Consider the following 25,007-nt stretch of genomic DNA (forward strand, 5'->3'; position numbering starts at 1 on the left):
ACAGCTCTTTAAGCAACACTCACACGTACACATCACATCACAAAATGATTTAATTAATTTTAGACCAGCTTGGTCAAAGTGATTTCTATCTTCATACAAACCTTTGTCTTTCCCATGACAGTCTAGGTCCTGGTCACCAATCCATATCATTTCTTTCCCTGACATGGAGTTTCTTGGGTTCTCTGATACCAGCTGATCTTATTCTGAGGCCTCCTGTCCAAGAGAGATGTTAACATTTTGACAGAAAAGAGCAACAGTTTGGGCCCTAATGAGATCTAGGATTTCTGTGCATACTCGGTCTCCCCTGGTCTCTATTCCACAGGACTTATGGAGCAGTGGTTTGCTTTTTTTTTTTTTAAATATATTTTATTGATTTTTTACAGAGAGGAAGGGAGAGGGATAGAGAGTTAGAAACATCGATGAGAGAGAAGCATCGATCAGCTGCCTCCTGCACACCTCCTACTGGGGATGTGCCTGCAACCAAGGTACATGCCCTTGACCGGAATCGAACCCGGGACTCTTCAGTCCCCAGGCTGACGCTCTATCCAGTGAGCCAAACCGGCTAGGGCTGGTTTGCTTTTATGATGCCAAATTTAATGTTATTTTCTATCTTTCTCCTTGAACAGTTGTTACTTAATTGCCAAATATCTTTAGGACTAAAACAGGTAATTTAAATGATTTTTCTCTAAGCAAAAAAAAAAACTCAAAAAAACTCCTTTGAACATATTTGCCAGTGATGCATCTGATAAGGGGTTAATACCCAGAATTTATAAAGAACTTATACAACTCAACACCAAAAAACCCAAATAATCTATACTAATAAAAAGGTAATATGCTAATTAGACCAGGAGACCTTCCAGGAGACCTTGTGGACGTCCTTCCGGACAAAGCCATGGTGGTGAGCCCGAGGGAGAGGCGGTTAGGGGTGATCAGGCCAGGAGGCGAGGGCATTTGGGGGTGAGCAGGCCTCCAGGAGGGCAGTTGGGGGGCGAGCAGGCTGTCGGGGGGGCAGTTGGGGGTGAGCAGGTCAGTGGGGGGGGCAGTTGGGGGCGATCAGGCTGGCAAGGGGGGGTTGTTGAGGGCAAGAAGGTCGGTGGAGGGGGAAGTTGGGGGCAAGCAGGCCAGTAGGCAGAGTGGTTAGGGGCAATCAGGCAGGCAGGCAGGTGAGCAGTTAGGAGCCAGCGGTCCCAGATTGCGAGATGGATGTCTGACTGCCGATTTAGGCCTGATCCCAATCAGGCCTAAATCGGCAGTCAGACATCCCCCAAGAGGTCCCAGATTGGAGAGGGTGCAGGCCGGGCTGAGGGAACCCCCCCCCCTCCCCCCCCCCCCCCCCCCCCCCCCCCCCCCGCACACACACACACGAATTTCGTGCACCGGGCCGCTAGTCCAACTATAAATGGACAAAGGATTTAAATAGACTTTTCTCAAAGAGGACATACAGATGATGGCCAATAGACATCTGAAAAGATGTTCAGTGTCACTAATCATTAGAGAGATGCAAATTAAAACCACTTACTAGGTGTACCAGTTAATAATGCGGATTTTTTTCAATAGATGGAGTTGTACATATATGCGATTTGATACGTGCGCTATTTTGTTGTATTGACAGCAAGCTTCAAAACTTCATATGTCAAATTTGCTGAAGGTATTAACATCATAGATATTTTTATGTTTAAAAATGTCAAATTCCATGCCAAAAAAAGAACATTTGTGGGAAGTTTTAATTCATTACTTTATTTTGAAGAAAAAGTTATTGTATACTTTGAGAAGCTTATGGTGAACATGCTCATCTCAAGATACTTGTGAACGCTGGTTTAAACGCTTTAAAAGTGATGATTTTGATGAGAAAGACAAAGAACATCCAGGTCAACCGAAAAAGTTTGAAGACCAACAATTACAAGCATTATTGGATGAAGATGCGTGTCAAACTCAAAAACAACTTGCAGAAAGATTAAACATTTCTCAGCAAACAGTTTTCAATCATTTACAAACAATGGGGAAAATTTTAAAGGAAGGAAAATGGGTGCCACATCAACTGAATGAAAGACAAATGGAAAACTGAAAAGTCATCAGTAAAATGTTGCTTCAACAGCACGAAAGTCTTTTTTGCATCAAATTGTGACAGGCAATGAAAAGTGGATTTATTTTGAGAATGCCAAATGCACAAAATCATGGGTTGATCCAGGTCAACCATCAACATCAACTGCAAGGCCAAATCGCTTCAGAAAGAAGACAATGCTCTGCGTTTGGTGAGATCAGGCAGGTGTAGTGTATTATGAGCTTCCAAGACCAGGTGAAACCGTTAATACTGATCACTACCGACAACAAATACAGTGGGGCCTTACGAGTTTAACTCGTTCCGAGACCAAGCTCGTTAAGGAGCTCATTAAGGAGCTCGTTAACTCAAATTACTCTATCAACTCAATGCAAAAAATCAGCCGAGAGACAGCTGGTATCTCAAAAAACTCGTTAGTCGGGACACTCGTAAGTCAAGGCCCCACTGTAATCAATTTGAACCACGCTTTGATCGTGAAACGACCAGAATATGCCAGAAGACACGGCGAAGTAATTTTGCTTCATGATGACGCACCATCACACACTTCAAAACCAGTTAAAGACACGTTAAAAGATCTTGCCTGGGAAGTATTAACCCACCCTCTGTATTCACCAGACCTTGCTCCTTCAGATTACCTTTGTTCTGATCGATGGCACACGCACTTTCTGAGCAGCACTTCAAAACCTACGAAGAAGTGGAAAATTGGGTCTCTGAATGGTTTGCCTCAAAACAAGAAAAGTTCTATTGGGACGGTATCCACAAATTACCTGAAAGATGGGGAAATGTGTAGCTAGCGATGGACATTACTTAGAAGAAAGCACTTTTGATGTTTCTCTTGAAATTACCGTGTTTTCTTTGATTACAAAATCGGCCATTATTAACCGGTACACCTAGTACATATGTCTTTATCCCCTCATTGCCTTAGTACATATGTGTCCTTATCCCCTCATTGCCCCAAATCCGCCATTGTTAACCGGTACACCTAGTACATATGTGTCCTTATCCCCTCATTCGTACCCTCACCCCCTCTAGTATCTGTGTCCATTGGTTATGCTTATATGCATGCATACAAGTCCTTTGGTTGATCTCTCCCCCTTACCCCCACCCTCCCATGCCTTTCCTCTGAGGTTTGATGGTCTGATGGATGCTTCTCTGTCTCTGGATCTGTTTTTGTTCATCAGTTTATGTTGTTCATTATAATCCACAATTGAGTGAGATCATGTGATATATATCTTTCTCTGACTGATTTATTTCGCTTCGCATAATGCTTAATTCTCTAGGTTTCAGTTTTCAGTTTTCCTCTTCTGTTGCCTGAATCTTTTGGACTGGAGCTTCTGTACTTTATTTTTCCCACAGAATAAAAATATCTCCTGGGTTTTGCCTGGGATGGAGGAGGGGACCTAGAGATGTAAATGAACCTTATACAAATTTTCAACCAGTCTCCTTGTTTTCAGTACCGTGCATCACCTTCTGCCCCTTGGCAACCATTGCAGTCAAAGAAACAGATTACCTAATCCTTCCTGGGGAACTGCAGCATGCAGCATGAATTGCTTTGCACTGGTATCCTCTTACTATCCAGTTTTCTTTGCTCTTGCACTATTACCTTCTCTATCTACTTATCTTTCAAAAATATATTGACATGTTGTTTTTTGCTATTGTCTTCCCATTTTCTTTTTCTGTTGATGTCTCTTCTGTAACTCTCATTTTAGTGAGGTCTCACATCAAAATAGATATAAATGCACGTTAAATCCACCACATTTATCAGAACATCCTCAGAACTTCTCACAATGTGGTGGTTTATCTTTTGGCCCCTTGAGCCAATAATTCAAATACAAGAAGAAAGTAGTGGTCTGAGCCAGTCTGTGTAACTTGAGGAGGATCCCTGGTCAAGGGTAGGCACAGCTTGACTTTAAACTGCAATCCATTTTCTTTAAAAAAAAAAAAAAATATTGTTCAGATTATTACAGTTGTTCCTCTTTTTCCCCCCATAGCTCCCTTCCACCTGGTTCCCATTCCACCCTCTACCCCCCCCCCCCCCACTGTCCTCGTCCATAGGTGTATGATTATTGTCCAGTCTCTTCCTGCACCCCCCACACCCTTTTCCCCCCAAGAATTGTCAGTCCACTCCCTTTCTATGTCCCTGATTCTATTATATTCACCAGTTTATTCTGTACATCAGATTTTTTATTCACTTGATTTTTAGATTCACTTGTTGATAGATACGTATTTGTTGTCACTTTGTTGTTCATACTTTTTATCTTTACCTTTTTCTTCTTCTTCCTCTTCTTAAAGAATACCTTTCAGCATTTCATATAATACTGGTTTGGTGGTGATGAACTCCTTTAGCTTTTCCTTATCTGTGAAGCTCTTTATCTGACCTTCAATTCTAAATGATAGCTTTACTGGGTAGAGTAATCTTGGTTGTAGGTTCTTGCTATTTATCACTTTGAATATTTCTTGCCACTCCCTTCTGGCCTGCATAGTTTCTGTTGAGAAATCAGCTGACAGTCGATTAGGTACTCCCTTGTAGGTAACTAACTGTTTTTCTCTTGCTGCTTTTAAGATTCTCTCTTTGTCTTTTGCCCTTGGAATTTTAATTATGATGTGTCTTGGTGTGGTCCTCTTTGGATTCCTCTTGTTTGGGGCTCTCTGCACTTCCTGGACTTGTAAGTCTATTTCTTTCACCAGGTAGGGGAAGTTTTCTGTCATTATTTCTTCAAATAGGTTTTCAATATCTTGCTCTCTCTCTTCTTCTGGCATCCCCATAATTCAGATGTTGGTACGCTTGAAGCTGTCCCAGAGGCTCCTTACACTATCTTCGTATTTTTGGATTCTTTTTTCATTTTGCTTTTCCGGTTGGGTGTTTTTTGCTTCTTCGTGTTTCAAATCTTTGACTTGATTCTTGGGGTCCTCTAGTCTGCTGTTGGATCTCTGTATATTATTCTTTATTTCAGTCAGTGTATGCTTAATTTCTGATTAGTCCTTTTTCATATCCTTGAGGTTCTGACTAAATTTCTCAGACGTTTCTAGAAGATTCTTGAGTAACCTTATAACCGTGGTTTAGAACTCTATATCCAGTAGTTTGCTTTCCTCCATTTCTTTCATTTGTGACATGTTTCTTTGTCTCCGCATTTTGGCTGCTTCCCTGTGTTGATAGAGTGGCTTTGTGTGCTAGGTGTCCTATAGGGCCCAGTGGCTCAGCCTCCCTAATTACCTGAGGTGGACACTCTTGGTGCACCCCTTTGTGGGGTGTGTGCACAGTCTTGTTGTAGTGAAGCCTTGATTGTTGTTGGTATCACTGGGAGGAATTGACTTCCAGGCCAATTGGCTGTGAGGACCAGCTGTGTCTTCAATGGGAGAACTGCTATGCTGGAGACACCCTTATGGAGCAGGACTTGCTTCAGTGGGACTTTGGTGCTCACTGAATCTGTCCCTGAGTGTGTCACTTATGGATGTGAAGAGTTGTACTCTGGTATGGTCTCATTCTGACCACTGGGTACACTGGCTCTTGGATCTCTAAGGAGGTGCAAACTCAGCCACTGCCTGAGGCCACCCAGCAGGAGCTACAGACAGATCTGCAGATTCCTACTCTTTGTTTGGGGTTTGGAAGTGCCCAGATGAGGCCCCCCTGTGAAGCAGTGCAGGCTGCTCTAGGCCTTCTTTTGGAGGCTTTGGAGCTCTTTGACCCAGCTGAAGTTCGTTAGGTTTTAGATGGCAAAAGAACAGGCCATTCATATGCAAAAGCCTCTGCTCACTGCTTGGGTGGGGTTATAAATTGGGTGGGGCGGGGTCTCAGGGAATCACCAGGGTGGAGGAAACCGCAATGGCTGCCAGTCAGCTCTGCCTTGGAGAGGTCTTGGGATCTGTGTCCCTCGGCCCGTGCAGGAACAATGACCGCTGCAAGCACCTCTTAGAGAAAGCCGCCCTCACGTTCCGGCCGGATGCCAGACAGTCCAGTTTCTCTTCGTATAAGTCTGGGTCCCCAAATTCTCACCCGGAACTCGAGTTCAGAGCAGTCGGGAGCTTGTATCTCCCTCCTGATTGAAAAAGACAACTGCATACTCAGCTGCCAGCCCCTTTTGCAGGTGCCTCCGTACCTCCACACTTCCACACCTCTGCACCTCCTACCGGACTCAATGGGCTTTTCTCTTTCCTTCTAGTTGTAGAATTTCCACTCAGCCAGCCTTCCCATGGTTCTGGGTGATATTCATTTTGTCTTTTAGTTTTAGTTTTAATGTGGTTGTACGTGGCAGCAAGCTCAGGTGTTTACCTATGCCGCCATCTTGGTTGTCCCTTGCAATCTATATTCTGATACCACAGAAATATTCAAAGGCAAATGAAGGGCAGGAGATACATTTACTTGTGGAAAATTACTTTGGCCTACATTTGTTTGGTGCTACTTACCTAAAACTTGGCAAGAAGTTAATTCTGCTCCATTACATTAATTATAGGGAGCTAACTGAAGTTGAATAAAATGTAAAAGATACGACATTGCTAAAGATATATTTTGTATCCTGGAGAAATACTGAAAAATAGTGATAAAAATACTGTATTAAAGTGACAATTCTGTTGAGGACAAACCCCAAATACCAGCTTAGAAGAAAATGTTGTTGTTTTTTTTCACCTTTTGATCTGATGTCCTGTTTTTTCAGAGACATAACCTTGTAACATATCCAGAAATGCATATAGTTCATTACTTTTATAAGAAAAAGCAAAGTTGATGGATGGTATATTCAGAAAAATAAAGCTTAGGAGATTTCTTTGTGTTTATAAAGAAATGCACCAGTATCTAATATTTACTAAAACAGAACAATCATTAATTATCATGAAAGCCTCAACTTAAATTAAATTGCATTTATAGAATTAGAGAAAATCAGAGCTGAGAAAGGTACTTCCAAGATTATCTAGCTGAATGGTTTTAAAATATTAATTTCCAAAGTTCTAGGTTTCTGTGTATTGCCTCAAGGGACCACATGGAGGGATACATTACTAGATAAGCATTCTTTTTATACTGCTGGAGCCCTGATTTATTTCTATTGTTTTGTATTTTTAGATAAGATTGTGTTTTTAAAAGGATTTCATTTAAGTTTACACTATTTGAATCAACTGTTTTTTGGAAAGTCACCAGTGATCTCTTTTCATTTGCAAAAAGATAATTTTTCACCTAGTTTCTTACTCATCCATTTAGTGGTAGTTTATACTGCTGTTCACTTTCTTAACACTCCGGTGTGGGGTGAATTTCCCGCCAAAATATAAGATGGCGCGGGCAATTATTTAGGTTTCCCGCGCAAAATCAGGGATTTTTATGATACCTATTACCCCAATGGGTATGAAACGGTTCACATACGCAGGTAGGTATCTTTGTGAACGGCAAACAAACAAATATTTGGTAATACGCAGTTACAATCGGCCCGAGTTTACACGTTTCCCGCACTCCACCGCAAATCTATATGAACCGAGTTAAGACGGCTCCCGTGGAGTACGCGCAATTCATGCGAGCCGACTTAACTCGTTTCCCCCACTCCAAGTGTTAAATTCCTCCTTTCCATGGCTTCTGTGACATCACGTGTTCCTGATTTCTTCTAGTCTTACCTCTTATCTTTGTGTCATTCAAGTTCTTGGTCTTCTACTAGCCATTGAAGTTTGTCGTTTCTCAAGACCCAAGGTCCTGGACCTTCATGCTTTCTCATGCTCTGTTCTCTCTCTAGAAATCCCATCCACAGTCATGGCTTTAGTTATCTCCTAACTAAAAATCAGTGACTCAGATTTTTTTAAAGCTGATTTAAAAAAATAAAAATCCTCACCCACTGATATGTTTATTGATTTTAGAGAGAGAAAGATACATTGATAGGCTGCACAACAACCCCCCCCCCCCCCCCCCCCCCCCCACACACACACACACACACACGAGGGGATTAAACTGGAACCTGGGTATGCCCCTGACTGAGAATGAACCCAAAGCCTTTTTGGTGCAAGGGACGATTCTTCAACCAGCAAATCCCCCTGCTGGTGCTTAAGCTGGTTTTTAAAAGTTGATGTGTTTATCTAATTGCCTACTCTGATAATTGCCTTTTGAATTTCTCAAAAACACCAGAAACTTAATACATTTTAAAGCTGAACTTCATTTCTACTCCCCAAACCACCGTACAAACCAATCCTTTTCCAGCATTTTTTACCTTACTTAAATGAGAAATCCAGATGTTATATTTGACATTTTCTCCTCTTTCATCCCTCTGATCCTTCTCCAAGTCTTGCTTTGCATCTTGAACGTATCTCTTATATTATTTCCTTTTCTTTCCATTATCACTGCCACAACTCTAATCTGACTTGTCATTTATTACTTCTTGCCTGGACCACTGCAGTGGCATCCTAACTGGTCTTCCAACATCTGGAGTGATCTTCCTTAATCTCTAGTGACTTCCCCTTGCTTTCAGGGTAAAGACCAAAATTAGATTTGAAGCTGGTTTACTGTCTTCTTTATCACAGTTTGGTTTCTCCATATGTTTTGCTGTTGATGCAAAAATAACTGATATTTTTACTTATAAACAATGGTCTTAAAAATTTGAAGCATAAGCTATACATGACAAAATATTTAAATATTTTGAGAAAAATTGGTATTTTTTTAAAGAAAAAATTAGCTGTTTATTTTAATATACTAGTAAATCTATATTCTTTGTAAGGTTTAAGGTGCAAACTTTGATAAATTTTAAAACATTTTCAAATTGAATTTTCCATCTGGTTATTAGTCTACATAGAAGGCAGTTAGGTTATATTAGATCCTTATATATATTGTTTTCAATTTTATGATTTCATTGACATTTTGAATTGCTAATCTTTTATGGTTTGTCACCTAAAAATGAATATTTTAAAATGGCCATTTGGCATTTTAATATGCTGTAGGTAGTAGATCTTTTCATTTAATAGCAGTTAGATCTTTTAATTTAATTTACAAAGTTGATAATACATATTTATTAGCTTTTATAAGAGGGTTTTAATGATTTATGTAGCATAGTAATTTTTTATTTGTGGAAATGACTGATTAATTTCTAATCTTTTAAAAAGTCGTTTTTGATTTTACTTTTATCATCTGGAGACACGTTTCTATAAAGAGTTTTTGTGCCATTAATCTATTGCTATGAAATAAAAACAGAATTATACATAATAATTTACAAAACAGGGAATAAAAATCTTGATAGTATATTCTTTATTTTTAAAAAGACTGTTGTTGTTTTATCTATCAGCTATACTGTGATTAGTAAAATATATAACTTTCTGTATTGAGTCTATTTACTCTTAAGCAATAGTGATATAATTGGTTTTCTTTTATATTTTCACCACTATCTTGATTTTTTTGTAAGGTGGATTAGCTTGATTTTATATCTTTTATATGAATCAGTTTGCATGTAAATTGAGTCAGCTTTGATTTTAATACTGCTTTCTTGTGAAATATTAATGTTTTTATTAAATCTTTACTACTTCCAGGTATATTGAATGTTATGGATAGATTGTAAAATGAAAATTGGAATTAGTCTAATGTCTTGTCTTGAAGTACATGATGAATTAGAGTGGTTTTCCTCTGTAGCGGGGATGATGTTACCATGGTGAGTGCTTCTGTTGCCATGACATTAGCTTGCATATTTTGATAGGTCTTCAGTTGAAGAAGGGCTCTGTTTCCTGGCAGATTGGAAAAGTGTCATTCTGTCTTTTCCCAAAATGTGTTATTTTTTTTTATTGAAATATACAATAATCTCCAAAGAATTGTAATAGCTAAGAGCCAAGAAAGAAATTACACCTTGCTTATTTTCTTTTCTTTTTTTCCTGTTCAGCTTTTGGAACACAGCAAAATACTCTTAGCTTGCTTTGTGTAAGGAAGAAAAAGGAGAAAATCATTTTTCTAGTTTTCTTAATAAATAAAATGTTTGCTTTTCCATTGAATTTTGTTGACAAAATAAATAGCTAAAGATGAATAATTTGTAATCAGTCTCAGCTGGATATAAATATATACTGTTAGCACACAACTAAGACATTGCTAATGATGATATATTGGTAGCAGAGAAAGGGTAAATAAATGTGATTAAGGACTTCACAAAAATGAAAGAATCAGTGAATTCTAAGAGAGTAAATATATAAAGTACAAACGTTCTCATATCAGTGATACATTTTAAATAAAATGAATAGGGATAGTTCTTTCTAGTGATGACTTACATTTAATATAGAAACATTAATGGTAGATATTTTTTGAAATTTTTGTTTTATAGTAGTATTTTTTTTTTTAAAAAAGAAACCATATAATCATCTCAATAAATGCTTTTTAAAAATCTTTTAAAAATATTTTTATTGATTTCAGAGAGGAAGGGAGAGGGAAAGGGAGATAGAAACATCAATGAAGAGAGACATTGAACTTCTGCTTCCTGTATGCCCCCTACTTGGGATTAAGCCCACAACTTAGGCATGTGCCCTTGACTGGAATTGAACCCGGGACCCTTCAGTCCTCAGGCCGATGCTCTATCCACTGAGCCATACCAGCTAGGGCTATAGTGGTATATTTTAATTTCTAACTAGATAATACAGAAATTTTAACAAGTAGTAAAAAAATAAAAAGAAAGTCTCCCTCTTGCACTTCTCTTTTCCCTCATTTATCTATTGCTGTTAGTTTAAAATTTATCTCTTTATAGTTTCTTTATGCACTTATAAACAAATACAAATGCTTTAATACATTCTTATTCCCATCTTACTTTTCAAGAAAAGTAGCATATTTTGCACTTTGTTTTTCAGAATTTGTCCCAGTCATATTTTTAAATGTATATTTTATTAGTGATACCATTTTTGCATCTGGGGACATATTGGAATCAGCAAAAAGATAAGGAGTTATTATTGACATTTCCCAACCCTTATGCTTATGACAATTCAGAATTTTAGAAGGAAATATTTAAAAGCATACATTTTATCAATTTATAATAAAAATGGATTCTCCTTTTGTTGTCAAAGTTTACTGATACCATTAGTAGCTCTTTCTATTGATAGACCAATTCATTTTGTAACAGCTACAAACTGAAATCCTATATAATAAAGAGCTAATAGGCTAATTAGACTGGATGGCGAAACGACCTTCCAGAATGACCAGTGGGCGGGGCCATGGGGCCGTGAGGCAGCCGGGCTGCGAGGGCCGAGGCAGCTGGGGCTGCGAGGGCCGAGCCCCTTGCACCAATTTCGTGCTTCAGGCCTCTAGTATTGTATAAATGAGAACATATTTGCACAAACTTTTTTTCCTGCTTCAAAGTATTTTCTTTTTTGTATTAGTTCCATTTATCCTTGGAATAATAAATTAAATATTGGTGTTGTTTTCTTGGGGAAGATGGTCTGACTAGGTGAGTGTGATTTTCCCATAATACTCTACATACCAGTAGTAGGAGCATAGACAATTATTTTAGTGATACTATGTAGTACAAATTCGCAAAAAGGAGGTTAATGTAGTTGATGTGTAAAGTAACTAGCCTTCAGATGTTACTTGTATTGAGAGTTGATCACCTAGCAGAAGACTGCTTTTATTTAGACACTAGAGGCCCGGTGCACAAATATTTGTGCACTCGGGGGGGGGGGGGGCGTCCCCTCAGCCCGGCCTGTGCCCTCTTGCAGACTGGGACCCCTCGGGGGATGACCACCGGCTGGCTTAGGCCTGCTCCCTGGGGGGATTGGGCCTAAGCTGGCAATCAGACATCCCTCTGGCAGCCCGGCAGCCCTCGGGGGATGTCCACTTGCCAGTGGGGAGCAGACCTAAGCTGCAGTTGGACATCCTTAGCACTGCTGAGGAGGCAGGAGAGGCTCCCACTACCACTGCTGTACTGGCAGCCATCAGCCTGGCTTGTGGCTGAGCAGAGCTCCCCTATGTGGGAGTGCACTGACCACCATGGGGCAGCTCCTGCATTGAGCATCTGCCCCCTGGTGGTCAGTGTGTGTCATAGTGACCAGTCATTCCCAGTGGTTCTGCTGTTAGGGTCAGTTTGCATATTACCCTTTCACTATATAGGATAGAGGCCTGGTGCACGGGTGGAGGCTGGCTGGTTTGCCCTGAAGGGTGTCCCGGATCAGGGTTGGGGTCCCGCTTGGGTGCCTGGCCAGCCTGGGTGAGGGACTGATGGCTGTTTGCAGCAGGTCACATCCCCTTCAGGGTGGGGGTCCCCGCTGGGGTGCCTGACCAGTCTGGGTGAGGGGCTGAGGGCCGTTTTCAGGCTGGCCTGTGACTGAAGCTCCCAGCCTCTCCTTTTTTTCTTTTATTCTGGGATATATTTACCTTCTATAATTGAAACTCTGTTGCCTTCACTGGTGCTCCCAGCTCTGAGGCCGCGGCTGGCTGAAAGCAGCTACCTGGGATTTGTTTGGCTTCTATAATTGAAACTTTGTTGCTTTTGGAGCTGTTGCTTTCGGGCTCAGAGCCGGGCTGTGGCAGGCGGGGAACCTTGGCTTCCTCCATCACTGGAGCAAGCAAACCTCCTGCTCACTTCAGCTGTGTGGCTGCTGGCCGCCATCTTTGTTGGCAGTTAATTTGCATATTGCCCTGATTAACCCATGGGAAGCGTAGTGGAGATACGGTTAATTACCCTTTTTGTCTTTTATTAGATAGGATGTGTCTACCTGAGAAGAGGAGAAACTATGAGTTGGCTAGCTTGAAAAGTTAGTGAATTTTATACCAGATGACAGTAGTTTTGGATACTGAGTGAAAGTTAATCCTGGGTTGTGGAATATATTAACTTACCCTTTCATCTGATAAATGTCATCTGTATGTCATATACATTGCTGAGTTTTAGAAATCATAACAATGAATAAAGACAGAGTTCTGCCCTCAAATGGGCTTAGCATTCTGTGAAGAAATTTGGCATAGCAGCAAATTACATTACGGTGTGTAAGGTAAAAGTGTGCAGACTGATGGACTAGGGCAGAGGTCCTCAAACTTTTTAAACGGGGCCAGTTCACTGTCCCTCAGACATTCCACACGTGCGCACTGCGGGCCCGGGATGAGTCGGCTGCTAAGCAGGACAGGCAGCGGCGGCAAAAACACTCGGCGGGCCAGATAAATGTTTTCGGCGGGCCGCATGTGGCCCGCGGGCTGTAGTTTGAGGACCCCTGGACTAGGGGAAGCATTGGAGTGGACACAGAGAGTAGGGTCAGGGTGCATTGGGAGATTAGGCATATGCTAAAGACAAGACAGGATACCTGGTTCAGGAAGGCTCTCCCTGGTGCCCCAGTGGTAGAGATAGGCTAAATGGTTTAGCTGCTGAAGAAGTTTATTAGGTTTTCTGAGTGCTCTCTTACCAGGAAGCTAGCCAGGCCACTTACCAGTTGCTTTCTCCTCCTACTTAAACTCCACACACAACTAGACTAAGAATAATTAGAAAACAATTGACTTATAATTGGTTTTCTTTGGAACAGTTTTATATTCTCAACTCATGAGGTCATCTAACCCAACCTTTTTAGTCTTTAATTATTTGCTTTGGATAAATGATACAGTTTATTTTGATATTGTTGTAGAAAGATTTCTGTGTTACAGTGATTTGGGAACATTTTGGACAAGTCATAACCTTTCTGGTTATCAATTTGTTTTTTATCTATAAAAAGAGGGAATTTACTTCATGCTTTTAGGGCCCTCCATTTTTCTAGTATTTTTACCCAGGTCTAGTAACTAGTCTTGATACTAATGAGGTATTTTCATTTAACTTACCATTACCCCAATTTCCTAATTGGTTAAATTATAAAATCACTTATAGTTCTATGAAACTACCCAGATATAGAAACCAAAGCTGAATGTTCAGAAGTCTTTGTGTAACTATAGTTTTAACAAATTGTTTCATTAGAAATGTAAGCCACAGGTTTTTTTATATTGAAACAACAGCCAGGACAAATTAATTAGACTTGTGAATGAGATAATAAAAATAGTAATCAATGTATTTTTGAGTAATTTTCCAACTTGAATAAGCCAAGAAGTTTCATCAGTTCTCTAGTAATTTTACTCTCAAATCACAACCTCAGTTTCCATAATTAGCAGGAAAATGTTTTTAAGTAAATGAGAGATGTCAGCAAGCTTTTGGAAGTGGAATTCTCCATCGCGCCCCCTCCCCCAGCCCCCTGCTTCTTTCCCTGATACCTCTCCCTACTATTTCTACCAAGGATATGACTTTTCAGAATGGAATTTAAGTGATTGACTTGACGTATTTTTTTTAGAATGGCTTTTCCCTCTCTATGTCATCAACAGCATAGAGTAGTGAGCCAACTTAGTCTCAGAAAACTTGATCATACCTCCTCAGCTCAAATACATTCCTGGAACTTTCTTGTAAGCTAATTGTTCTTCAAAATTCAATCCATGCATTTCTCTTACTCAAGAAAACTTTCTTTACCCCTGTCCCACTGATTTTGATGTTTCTCTATTATACTTACTTAGCAACTTGTGTGTTCATTTTTGCACTTCTGTGATATTTGTTGAGGAATAGATTAAAAAGCCTCATGTGGTTCAGCTCATATCTTCTCCAGTTAGTATAGTACCAAGCACATAGTAGATACTTAGTATTGAATGAATGACTTTCCTTCTATATAGGAGGGTATTTATGTTTTGTTTTACACAATAGCTATTTGCTGTTTGTTTCTAAGTGAAACGTAGACAAAAAATCCACTCAAGTCACTAAATCTAGAGTTGTTTTACTCTTCTATTTATTAGCCTTAATAATTAGAATTTCTTCTGTTTTCTTTAAAACAAAATGCTAGAACAACAACAATAATAAAATTAATATTGTGGTAAGGCCAAGGATCTTTCTTAGCTTCAGGGTGTGATCCTTGTGAAGAAAGCATTATGGTTTTAGTGTAGGGCCTGGAATACGTATTATGTTAAAATATCTGGTCACTTACTAGTGGAAGTTGTAGAGTAGGGCTGCAAAGCATTTTAGGTATTTTTGGTGTAGACGTTCTGTTTTAGGCAAGCAAAATGGTATTACATTTTTACAAGCAAGCTGGATGAAGCCCACATTTTGAACTGCTTAAAATCATGGAGTAGGTAGTTATTAGAGACAAAGAGGAACTAAATATCTTGCTGTTATTGCTATTATTACTGTTATCTTCCTTTACATCAGGGTTTTTCAACTTTGGTAGAATTGACATTTTGAGCTGGATAATTCTTCGTTGTGGCCAGCTGCCTGTATGTTGCAGGATGTTTAGAAACATTCCTGGCCTCTACCCACTAGATGGCAGTAGCATTCCCTCCCTTCCCCAGTGTGACAACTAAAAAATGCCAAATATTCCCTGGAGGGCAAAATTGCCTCTTAGTTGAGAATCATTGCTTTATTCCACAGAATAATATCACTTATGCCTCCATTTTGTTTTCTCTTTATTTTTGTTTTAGAGACTTCTCTTTGGCACATGGCCATTCTCTACCTCTAAAGCCAGGCTCTACTCTTACTTGGTAAACATTTTCCTAAACATTTCTTTGTTGCCTGACATTTGCATTTATTACTTTTTTTTCATTTATTACATTTTTTATGATAATTGGACATCTCAGGTTATAGTAGTAATTGTCTTTAGACATAACCTATCCCCAATTTTTATTTGAGAGCTCATCTGATAAAATTAGATTTATTTCTATAGAACTAAGTATTGTATGTATCAGTTAAATATAGCTTTTATAATTATTTTTATTTAGATATATGCTAGCGAATTTAATGAAATTGAAATGCACTACTCCCTAATTATACATTGGAACATGTAGCTTGAAAGAATGTTTTTGTATCCTTGTTTATATTTGAGCAAGATTCTGCATTTTATTTGATAACTCACAAGTACTTATTTCTAAAAGGCTTAAATCCCTGTATTATGTAATACATTTGCCTTTATTGTTTTGGAGATTATAAAAAGAGGAATCTTTTTAATAATTGATATACATAATGTTTCATGAATATTGCTAATTTAAATAATTTTATAATCTAAAATAATTCATTTAAAAATAAAGTTAGCCCTGACCGGTTTGGCTCAGTGGATAGAGCATCGGCCTGTGGACTGAAGAGTCCCAGGTTCGATTCCAGTCAAGGGCATGTACCTTGGTTGCGGGCACATCCCCAGTAGGGGGTGTGCAGGAGGCAGCTGATTGATGTTTCTCTCTCATCGATGTTTCTAACTCTCTATCCCTCTCCCTTCCTCTCTGTAAAAAATCAATAAAATATATCTAAAAAAAAAAATAAAGTTAACTATACCTGAGACTAATATTTTGTAGTACATTTTAAGCTTTTGCGTTTTATTATTTTTATTATTAAGTGTTTATGGAACATTTTACTAGGCATTTTGTAGGCATATAATTAGATAGAATTTTTGCTGAAGTAGAATTTACATTCTAATAGGTGTTTAAATATATTTTAATCATGGAATCTATGTCATTGTTGAATTTACATTCAGTAATTGAGAACTCTAGTATTTTAAAAATATACTTTTCTAACATTTTTATACATTTTATTAATTTTCATAAATGTGTTTTGAAATTCCCAATCAAGTCCAGAATTTCAAATTAAAATAAATGATTTAATGTGCTGTAAGAAGAGGAATGACTAAAGTTTCTGAATTATTGCTTATTTGAACAGAAGAATTGGTTGGTACATGCTGTATTTTTTTTTTTTACATGCTGTATTTTCATTAGTCAAGATGGAATCTTGATTTCCAGAGAGAAGAATGTAAAAGATATTTAACATTTATTGTACAAATAATATCACATATTAAAATTATTTTAGGGTTTGTTAGTTACCTATTACAAAGTATTTTAAAACTATACAATCATTAATCTTTCCTTAATTTCGTAACTTAGATTAGTAGTGGTTTCTAAGTGGTCTCATATGCATTGTCAGAAGTAAATAAGGAACAGAAGTAAATGATGGTTGTGTGTAAGTATGACATTCCCTTGGCAGAGGTTGTGAATGGGGTAGGGGTGGGACAGTTACACTCCTTTTCTCCCCTTACTCTTTCCCCCCTCACTACCATCATGAACCACTCTTATTAAAGGTCTGTGACATTTCTGTCAGGTACACTTTTTAAGAAAAAAAGACAATTTTTTCAGATTCTTTTCATTAATAGGTTGACAATTAGAAAATTTTTCAATTTTAGCATTTATAAAAAAATTATATTAAGCAAGTCTAAGATTTGTTTGTGATCATCCTGAAGAATCTTTTAGGGTAAAAACTTTCATTGAAATATTATATTTTTGATTTTATATTCATTCATGTTTAAACATAAGACATAGGGGAAAATAGCATATATTATGTTCTTAAATTTGCTACTGATATCTTTCCTATCAGCTCCAGTGATTTGTCTTTTTTAGCAAAACTAAAGTTATACTAAATTTGTCATTATATGGACTTCTATTTGAAATAAGTGATCCTGTGACTAGGGTTTATGCATTTTTTCCTCAAACTTATAAAAATCTGTTAGAATGTACTTTGACTTGTATATTTTAAGAATATATTAGTAATGAGAACACTTAGTAGTTTTTCCTTCCTTAATATCCTTTTCATAATATGGTCCCACTCCCCGTAATGCCCTAGCTGAATCAACGTACTTGCTTTTCCTTCCGTAGATCCTATATTTTCCTACTCCTATGTTTTGCACATATTTACTTCATGCTGCAAGTGTGCATGAGTGAGTATTCTTTAAGGCTTATAGGATTTACTCTTCCGTAGTCAGTCCTTAAGCCACACAAATAAAGTATTTTCTTGTTACTATGTTTCTAGAATACATTTTAAACATTTTTTCCTTTAGTCTTTTTAATTATATAGACAGTTTATACAACCATTTCCACTATTTCCAAAATTTTACATGACACCAAACAGAAATTCTCTAACCATTAAGCAACAACTCTTCTCCCTCCCTACCCCCCAGCTCCTTAGGTTTCTTTTTTTTTTTTTTAAATATATTTTATTGATTTTTTACAGAGAGGAAGGGAGAGAGATAGAGAGTTAGAAACATCGATGAGCTGCCTCCTGCACATCTCCCACTGGGGATGTGCCCGCAACCCAGGTACATGCCCTTGACCGGAATCGAACCTGGGACCTTTCAGTCCGCAGGCCGACGCTCTATCCACTGAGCCAAACCGGTTTCGGCATCCTTAGGTTTCTAATCTACTTTCTATGACTGTAAATTTGCCTATTCTGGATATTTCTTATAAGTGGACTCATACAATTTTTGTCCTTTTGTGTCTGACTTATTTCACTTAGCATAATGTTTTTAGGATCTATTCATTTTGTAGCTTATATCAGAACTTCATTCCTTTTTATGGCTGAATATTATTCTATTGTATGTATATACCACAATTTGTTTATCTGTTTATATGATGATGGAAATGTAGGTTGTTTTCACCTTTCGACTTGTAAATAATGCTGCAGTGAATATAAGCATGTAAATATCATTTTCAGTTTTTTTGGATGTGTACTTAAGAGTGGGGTTGTGCTGAATCCTAGGGTAATTTTATGTTTAACTTTTTGAGGAACCATCAAACTGTTACCCAGAGTGGCTGCATCATTATATATTCCTTACAGCAAAGTATGTGGCTTCTAATTTTGCCACATCCTCTCCAATACTTGTTATTTTCCTTTTTTTTTGAAAAAATGATAGCCTCCCTAGCAGGTTTGAAGTGGTAGCTTATTGTGGTTTTGATTTGCATTTTTTGCATTTCCCTCCTGGCTAATGATAGTGAGCATCTTTTCATGTGCTTATTGGTCATTTGTATATCTTCTGGGGAGAAAAGTCTATTCAAGTTCTGTGACAGTTGTTTAATTGAGTTGTTTGTCTTTTTGTTGTTGAGTTTTATAAATTCTTTATTTTAGATATTAAGATTTTACGAGGTATCTGATTTACAGATATTTTCCCTAATTCTATAGGTTGCCTTTTCACTTTTTTGATAATGTCTTGTTATGCACAAAAGTTTTTAAAATTTTGATGAAGTACAATTTATCTTTTTTAAAACATCTACTCATGCTTTTAGTGTCATATCTCAGAATCTACTGCCAAACTCAAGATTATGAAAATTTACCCTTGTGTTCTTCTAGGAGTTTTGTGGTTTTAGCTGTTGTATTTAGGTTGTTAGTCCATTTTTAGTTAATTTTTGTATAGGTGGGAGGTAGGGATCCAACTTCATTTGTTTTGCATGTGGAAACCCAGCTGTTTCAGCATCATTTATTGAAGAGAGTAGTCTCTCTTTCCATTTAATGGACTTAGGACTCCTGTTAAAAAATCAATTGGCTATCGACATATGGGTTTATTTCTGTACTCTCAATTCTTTTCCATTGGTCTGTATGTCTATCCTATGTCAGTAACTCTATTTTGATTATTGTAGCCTTGTACTAAATTTTGAAATTGGGAACTGTGAGTCCTCCAACTTTGTTCCTTTTTCAAGATTGTTTTGACTCTTGAGGGCCTCTTGCAACTCCATATGAAATTGAGGATCAGCTTTTCTATTTCTGCAAAAAAGGCTGTTAGAATGTTGATAGGTATTGCATTGAATCTGTAGATGGCTTTGGGTAGTATTGACCTCTTAGAAATATTAAGTATCCCTAAATTGCTGTTCTGAGATCAGTTCCAATGTGGGACAGGGGTTTTCTCTGCACCAACAAGCAATTCTTTGACACCATCTACCCAGAGATAGCATCAAATTCCACAGGTTGAGGTCTCAGTCCTGTAAGACTGCCCACACTTCCACTTCAGACATCAGTCTCATTCTCAGGCTGTAGATTGGAGGTTCTAATGACCCCCCTCCTTAGACTTTAGTTGCCAGTTATAAGTCCAGGTTGTTTCCTGTACTTCCTAGCAACTGGCCATAAATCAGAGGTTCCTAATGTTTGTTTAGTTTGTTAGAGTGGATCACAGTTAAGAGAAACACTTAACTTACTAAATTAGGGGTTTAATGTAAAAGGAACAGCCAGAAGGAAGAGATGCATAGGGCAAGGTATGGGGAAGGGGCATGGAGCTTCTATGTCTTCTCTAGCCATGCTACTCGCCTCTGGTCTCCACGTGTCCACTAACTTGGATTGTTTTTTGACAGAAGCTTTATTACACAGGATTGATTAAATTATTACCTGTAGGCCATGGATCCAGCCTCCAGCCCTTCTTCCCTCCCCTGAATTCAGGAGGGTGGGACTGAAAGTTCAAACCCTCTAATCACAAGGTGTCCATCAGCCCCTATTCTTAGATGTTTAAAAAATCCTCACGAACATAAGAAAAGAACTTTATTACTCTCATCATTTAGGGAATTCCAAGGGTTTTAGGAGCTCTGTGTCAGAAAGAGGGAGGAGGACCATAATTATTTCCTATTATTAATCACAATATCATACTTCCTGTGTATGGACATGGGATATCTTTCCATTTTCAGGTCTTTATCCCTTTCAGTAATGTTTTACACTTTTCTTTATACAAATCATTCACTTCCTTGATTAAATTAATTCCTTAAGTATATTGTGCTTTTAGATGCTATTGTAAAAGGAATTGCTTTCTTAATTTATTTCTTGGATTATTGATTGCTATTTTATAGAAACTTGACTGATATTTTATGTTGATAATACCACAAAAAAATGAAATTATTAGAAATTATTTAACAAAAGTTGTGTAAGAACTGTATATTGAAAACTACCAAACATTGCTAAAAGTTAGGAAGGCCTAAATAAATAGATTTGCAGTGTTCATGAATTGGAATAATCAATATTAAGATGTTATTTCTCCCCTAATTGACCTATTGATTCAGTGTAATCCTAATTAAAATCCTAGTAGACTTATTTTTCATAGAAATTGACAAGCTGATTTAAAATTTATGTGGAAATATAAATGCTACATTAGGTAAGAGAGTTTGGAAAAAGAAGAACAAAGTTTGAGGAATAAATAATCTGGTTTCAAAACGTATAAAGCTACAGTAGTCGAGCTAGTGTGTTGCTAGCAGGAAGAAGGGCCTGTTTATCAATGCAGTGCACTGGTGAGAATAGAGATAGCTCTGTATCTATAAATAATTGGTTTTGACAGTGGTGCCAAGGCACCTCAGTGAGGAAAGGATAATCTTTTCAACAACTGCTGCTGGATCAATTGGATATCCATCTGTCTGTCAAACTGAACCTGGTCCTTATTTCACACCATATAAATAAGTTAACCTCAAATGGATTGCATACCTTAACATAAGAACTAAAACTATAAAATTTCTCTAAGAAAACATTGAAGATTATAGTAAAGATTCCTTAAAGAGGACTCAGAAAGCACAAATTGCAAAAATTGATGATTTTGAAAAGATGCTCAACATTACTAATCATTAGGGAAATGCAAATCAGAAGCAGTGAGCTATCACCTCATACCTGTCAGGATGGTCATTATCAAAAAGTCAAAAGATAAATGTTGGTGAGGATGTGGAAGCAAAGGAATGTGCACTGTTGGTAGGAATGTAAATTGATACAGCTATTATGAAAAACAGTATGAAGGTTTCTCAATTAAAAAATAGAATTACCATATAACCCAGCAATACCACTCCTCAGTATATATCCAAAAGAAATAAAACGAGTATCTTGGAAAAGTATCTGCATTCCCATGTTTATTGTAGCATTATTCACAGTGCCAAAATATTGAAACAATCCAAGTGCACATCAACAGATGAATGGATAAAGGAAAATCTGATGTATGCGCGCGCGCATACACACACACACACACACACACACACACACACACACACACACACAATGGAATATTATTTAGCCTTGAAAAAGAAATCCTGCCACTTACAACAATATGAATGAACCTTGAATACATTATGCTAAGTGAAATAAGCCAGACACAGAAAGACAGATATCCCATAGTCTCACATATACGTGGAATCATAAAAAAAAAAAAGAAAAGTCGAACTAAGAGAATAGAATGGTGGTTACCAGAGGCTGGGAGATAGGGGAAAATGGGAGATATTGATTAAAGGGTAAAAACTTTTCAGTTATGAGATGAGTAAGTTCTGGAGATCTAATGTATAGCATGGTGACTACAATTAATAGTGATAATATATACTTGGTAAGAAAGTAGATTTTCAGTGTTCTTACTACCAAAAGGAAAAAAAAAAGGCACTATGTGAGAAGATGGATATGTTAGTTAACTTGATTGTGGTGATTATTTCACAGTGTATACATATGTCAAAACATGTTGTTCACCTTAAATTCTTACTTCTCAATCATACCTCAATAAGGCTGGAAGAAAAATTATTTTTATTTCATTAAAATAAACAATAACTTTATTCTTCAAAAGAGATTGTTATGAAAATGAAAAGGCAAGATAAAGACTGGTAGAAAATATTTGCAGTACATGTATTCAACAAAGACTGCTTATCCAGAATATATAAACAACTTTTGCAAGTGAGTAATGAGATTACCCAGTAAGAACAAGGATAAATTTGAACAGACTCTACACCCAAGAACATACACAGATAGCAAGTAATCAAATTAAAGATCTTCAACACCTTTGGTTATTAGAAAAATACAAATGAAAATTATGAGACATACTTTAGAATTAAAAAGATTTACAATACCTACGCCTAAGGTGGATGAGGAGCAAATCGACCTCTCATATATTACTCATAGGAATAGAAAATGTTACAGCCACTTTGGAAAACAATTTGACAATTTCTTATAAAGTTAAACATACATTTATCATGTGACCCAGCCATTCTAATTTGAGCTATTTTTTCAAGAGTTATGAAGACATGTTCACAAAAATGTTCAGAGCAGCATTATTCATGATAGCCTAAAACTGGGAACAACCCAGATAGCCATCAACTTATAAATGCATGAACAGTTTGTGGTATATATATAAAATGGGATCTATCAGTAATAAAAAGGGACAAACTATCATTATGTGCACCAGCATAGATAAATTGAAAAAGTCTTTGTTAAAAATTTCTTAGGAATTCTAGAAAAGGCACAACTATAGTGATAGAAAAGCCATTATTGCCAGAATTAGTGTGGGGAATTGACTGCAAATGTTAGGAGGAAAAATTTTGGGTGATTGAAATGCTATGTAGCATATTTTGGTGATGGTTTACATAATTGTATCCATTTTGCTAATTTCATTGGTTAATTTTATTATAAATGAGCCTACAGTGGAGTTAAACATAAAAAAACCCCCAAATTTAAAAATGATGAAACTTACTGTAAGCCATAGAAAAATTAAAAGAATAACAAGTTTCGTTCTTTTTCTGGACTTTCAAAAATAAGGGTCTGCATACTTTGGCAGGAAAATTGGAAAGGCCATCAATAAGAAGGTAGATATCTAGCTTTACTCATCAGTTGAACATAACAAAAATTATATTTGGAAAAGAATAGTAATTTTGCTTATTAAAAAGTAACATACTATATTGAATAAGTCAAATGTTAATTTCTTATCTTCTTTTTAACTATTATCATTTCAATTCTCTTTAGAAATACAGACCTGGTCGATGTGATGATATTTTAAAATGGAAGCCTCCCAGTCTGAATTCTGTGGATTTTCGCCTAAAGATAACAAGAATGGGAGGAGAAGGGTAAATATGCACCTTTGTTCCCCCACCATTTTTATGTGAACTACTACTAGTTGTTTAAGGCTACATTGTTTACTCGACATTTTACATATACTTTACAAAAAATTAAAATGCTATATTTTACAATATCCTTTATACACATATCTATACATCTACCTCATTTTCACAGATTTCTTCTTTGACCTATTACAGTTAACATTTTGTAGCATCCTTTTATTTTTTTTAAAATAAATCTTTATTGTTCAGATTATTACAGTTGTTCCTCTTTTTTCCCCCCATAGCTCCCTTCCACCCGGTTCCCACCCCACCCTATGCCCTTACCCCCCCACCCCCACTGTCCTCGTCCACAGGTGTATGATTTTTGTACTGTCTCTTCCCTCACCCCACAACCCCTTCCCCCTGAGAATTGTCAGTCCACTCCCTTTCTATGCCCGATTCTATTCTATTCACCAGTTTATTCTGTTCATCAGATTTTTTATTCACTTGATTTTTAGATTCATTTGTTGATGGATATGTATTTGTTGTCACTTTGTTGTTCATACTTTTTATCTTTACCTTTTTCTTCTTCTTCCCCTTCTTCAAGAATACTCTTCAGCATTTCATATAATACTGGTTTGGTGGTGATGAACTCCTTTAGCTTTTCCTTATCTGTGAAGCTCTTTATCTGACTTTCAATTCTAAATGATAGCTTTGCTGGGTAGAGTAGTAATCTTGTTTGTAGATTCTTGCTATTTATCACTTTGAATATTTCTTGCCACTCCCTTCTGGCCTGCATAGTTTCTGTTGAGAAATCAGCTGACAGTCGATTAGGTACTCCCTTGTAGGTAACTAACTGTTTTTCTCTTGCTGCTTTTAAGATTCTCTCTTTGTCTTTTGCCCTTGGAATTTTAATTATGATGTGTCTTGGTGTGGTCCTCTTTGGATTCCTCTTGTTTGGGGCTCTCTGCACTTCCTGGACTTGTAAGTCTATTTCTTTCACCAGGTAGGGGAAGTTTTCTGTCATTATTTCTTCAAATAGGTTTTCAATATCTTGCTCTCTCTCTTCTTCTGGCATCCCCATAATTCAGATGTTGGTACGCTTGAAGCTGTCCCAGAGGCTCCTTACACTATCTTCGTATTTTTGGATTCTTTTTTCATTTTGCTTTTCCGGTTGGGTGTTTTTTGCTTCTTCGTGTTTCAAATCTTTGACTTGATTCTTGGGGTCCTCTAGTCTGCTGTTGGATCTCTGTATATTATTCTTTATTTCAGTCAGTGTATGCTTAATTTCTGATTAGTCCTTTTTCATATCCTTGAGGTTCTGACTAAATTTCTCAGACGTTTCTAGAAGATTCTTGAGTAACCTTATAACCGTGGTTTAGAACTCTATATCCAGTAGTTTGCTTTCCTCCATTTCTTTCATTTGTGACA

General features: G+C 37.3%; 1 protein-coding gene across 1 annotated transcript in view; it reads left to right on the plus strand.

Annotated features, from left to right (window-relative positions):
- RNGTT (RNA guanylyltransferase and 5'-phosphatase) overlaps positions 1–25,007 on the plus strand; it is a 201,488-nt gene that overhangs the window by 98,005 nt on the left and 78,476 nt on the right. The window contains exon 13 of the mRNA XM_070418106.1: positions 23,503–23,603. Within this exon, the coding sequence (XP_070274207.1) occupies positions 23,503–23,603 (101 nt within the window). The remainder of the gene's footprint in view (positions 1–23,502; positions 23,604–25,007) is intronic.

This window comes from Myotis yumanensis, unplaced genomic scaffold, assembly GCF_028538775.1.
Source record: "Myotis yumanensis isolate MYYU_CA2020_CCGP unplaced genomic scaffold, mMyoYum1.0.hap1 SCAF_6, whole genome shotgun sequence".
In the NCBI taxonomy this organism is placed as follows: Eukaryota; Metazoa; Chordata; class Mammalia; order Chiroptera; family Vespertilionidae; genus Myotis; species Myotis yumanensis.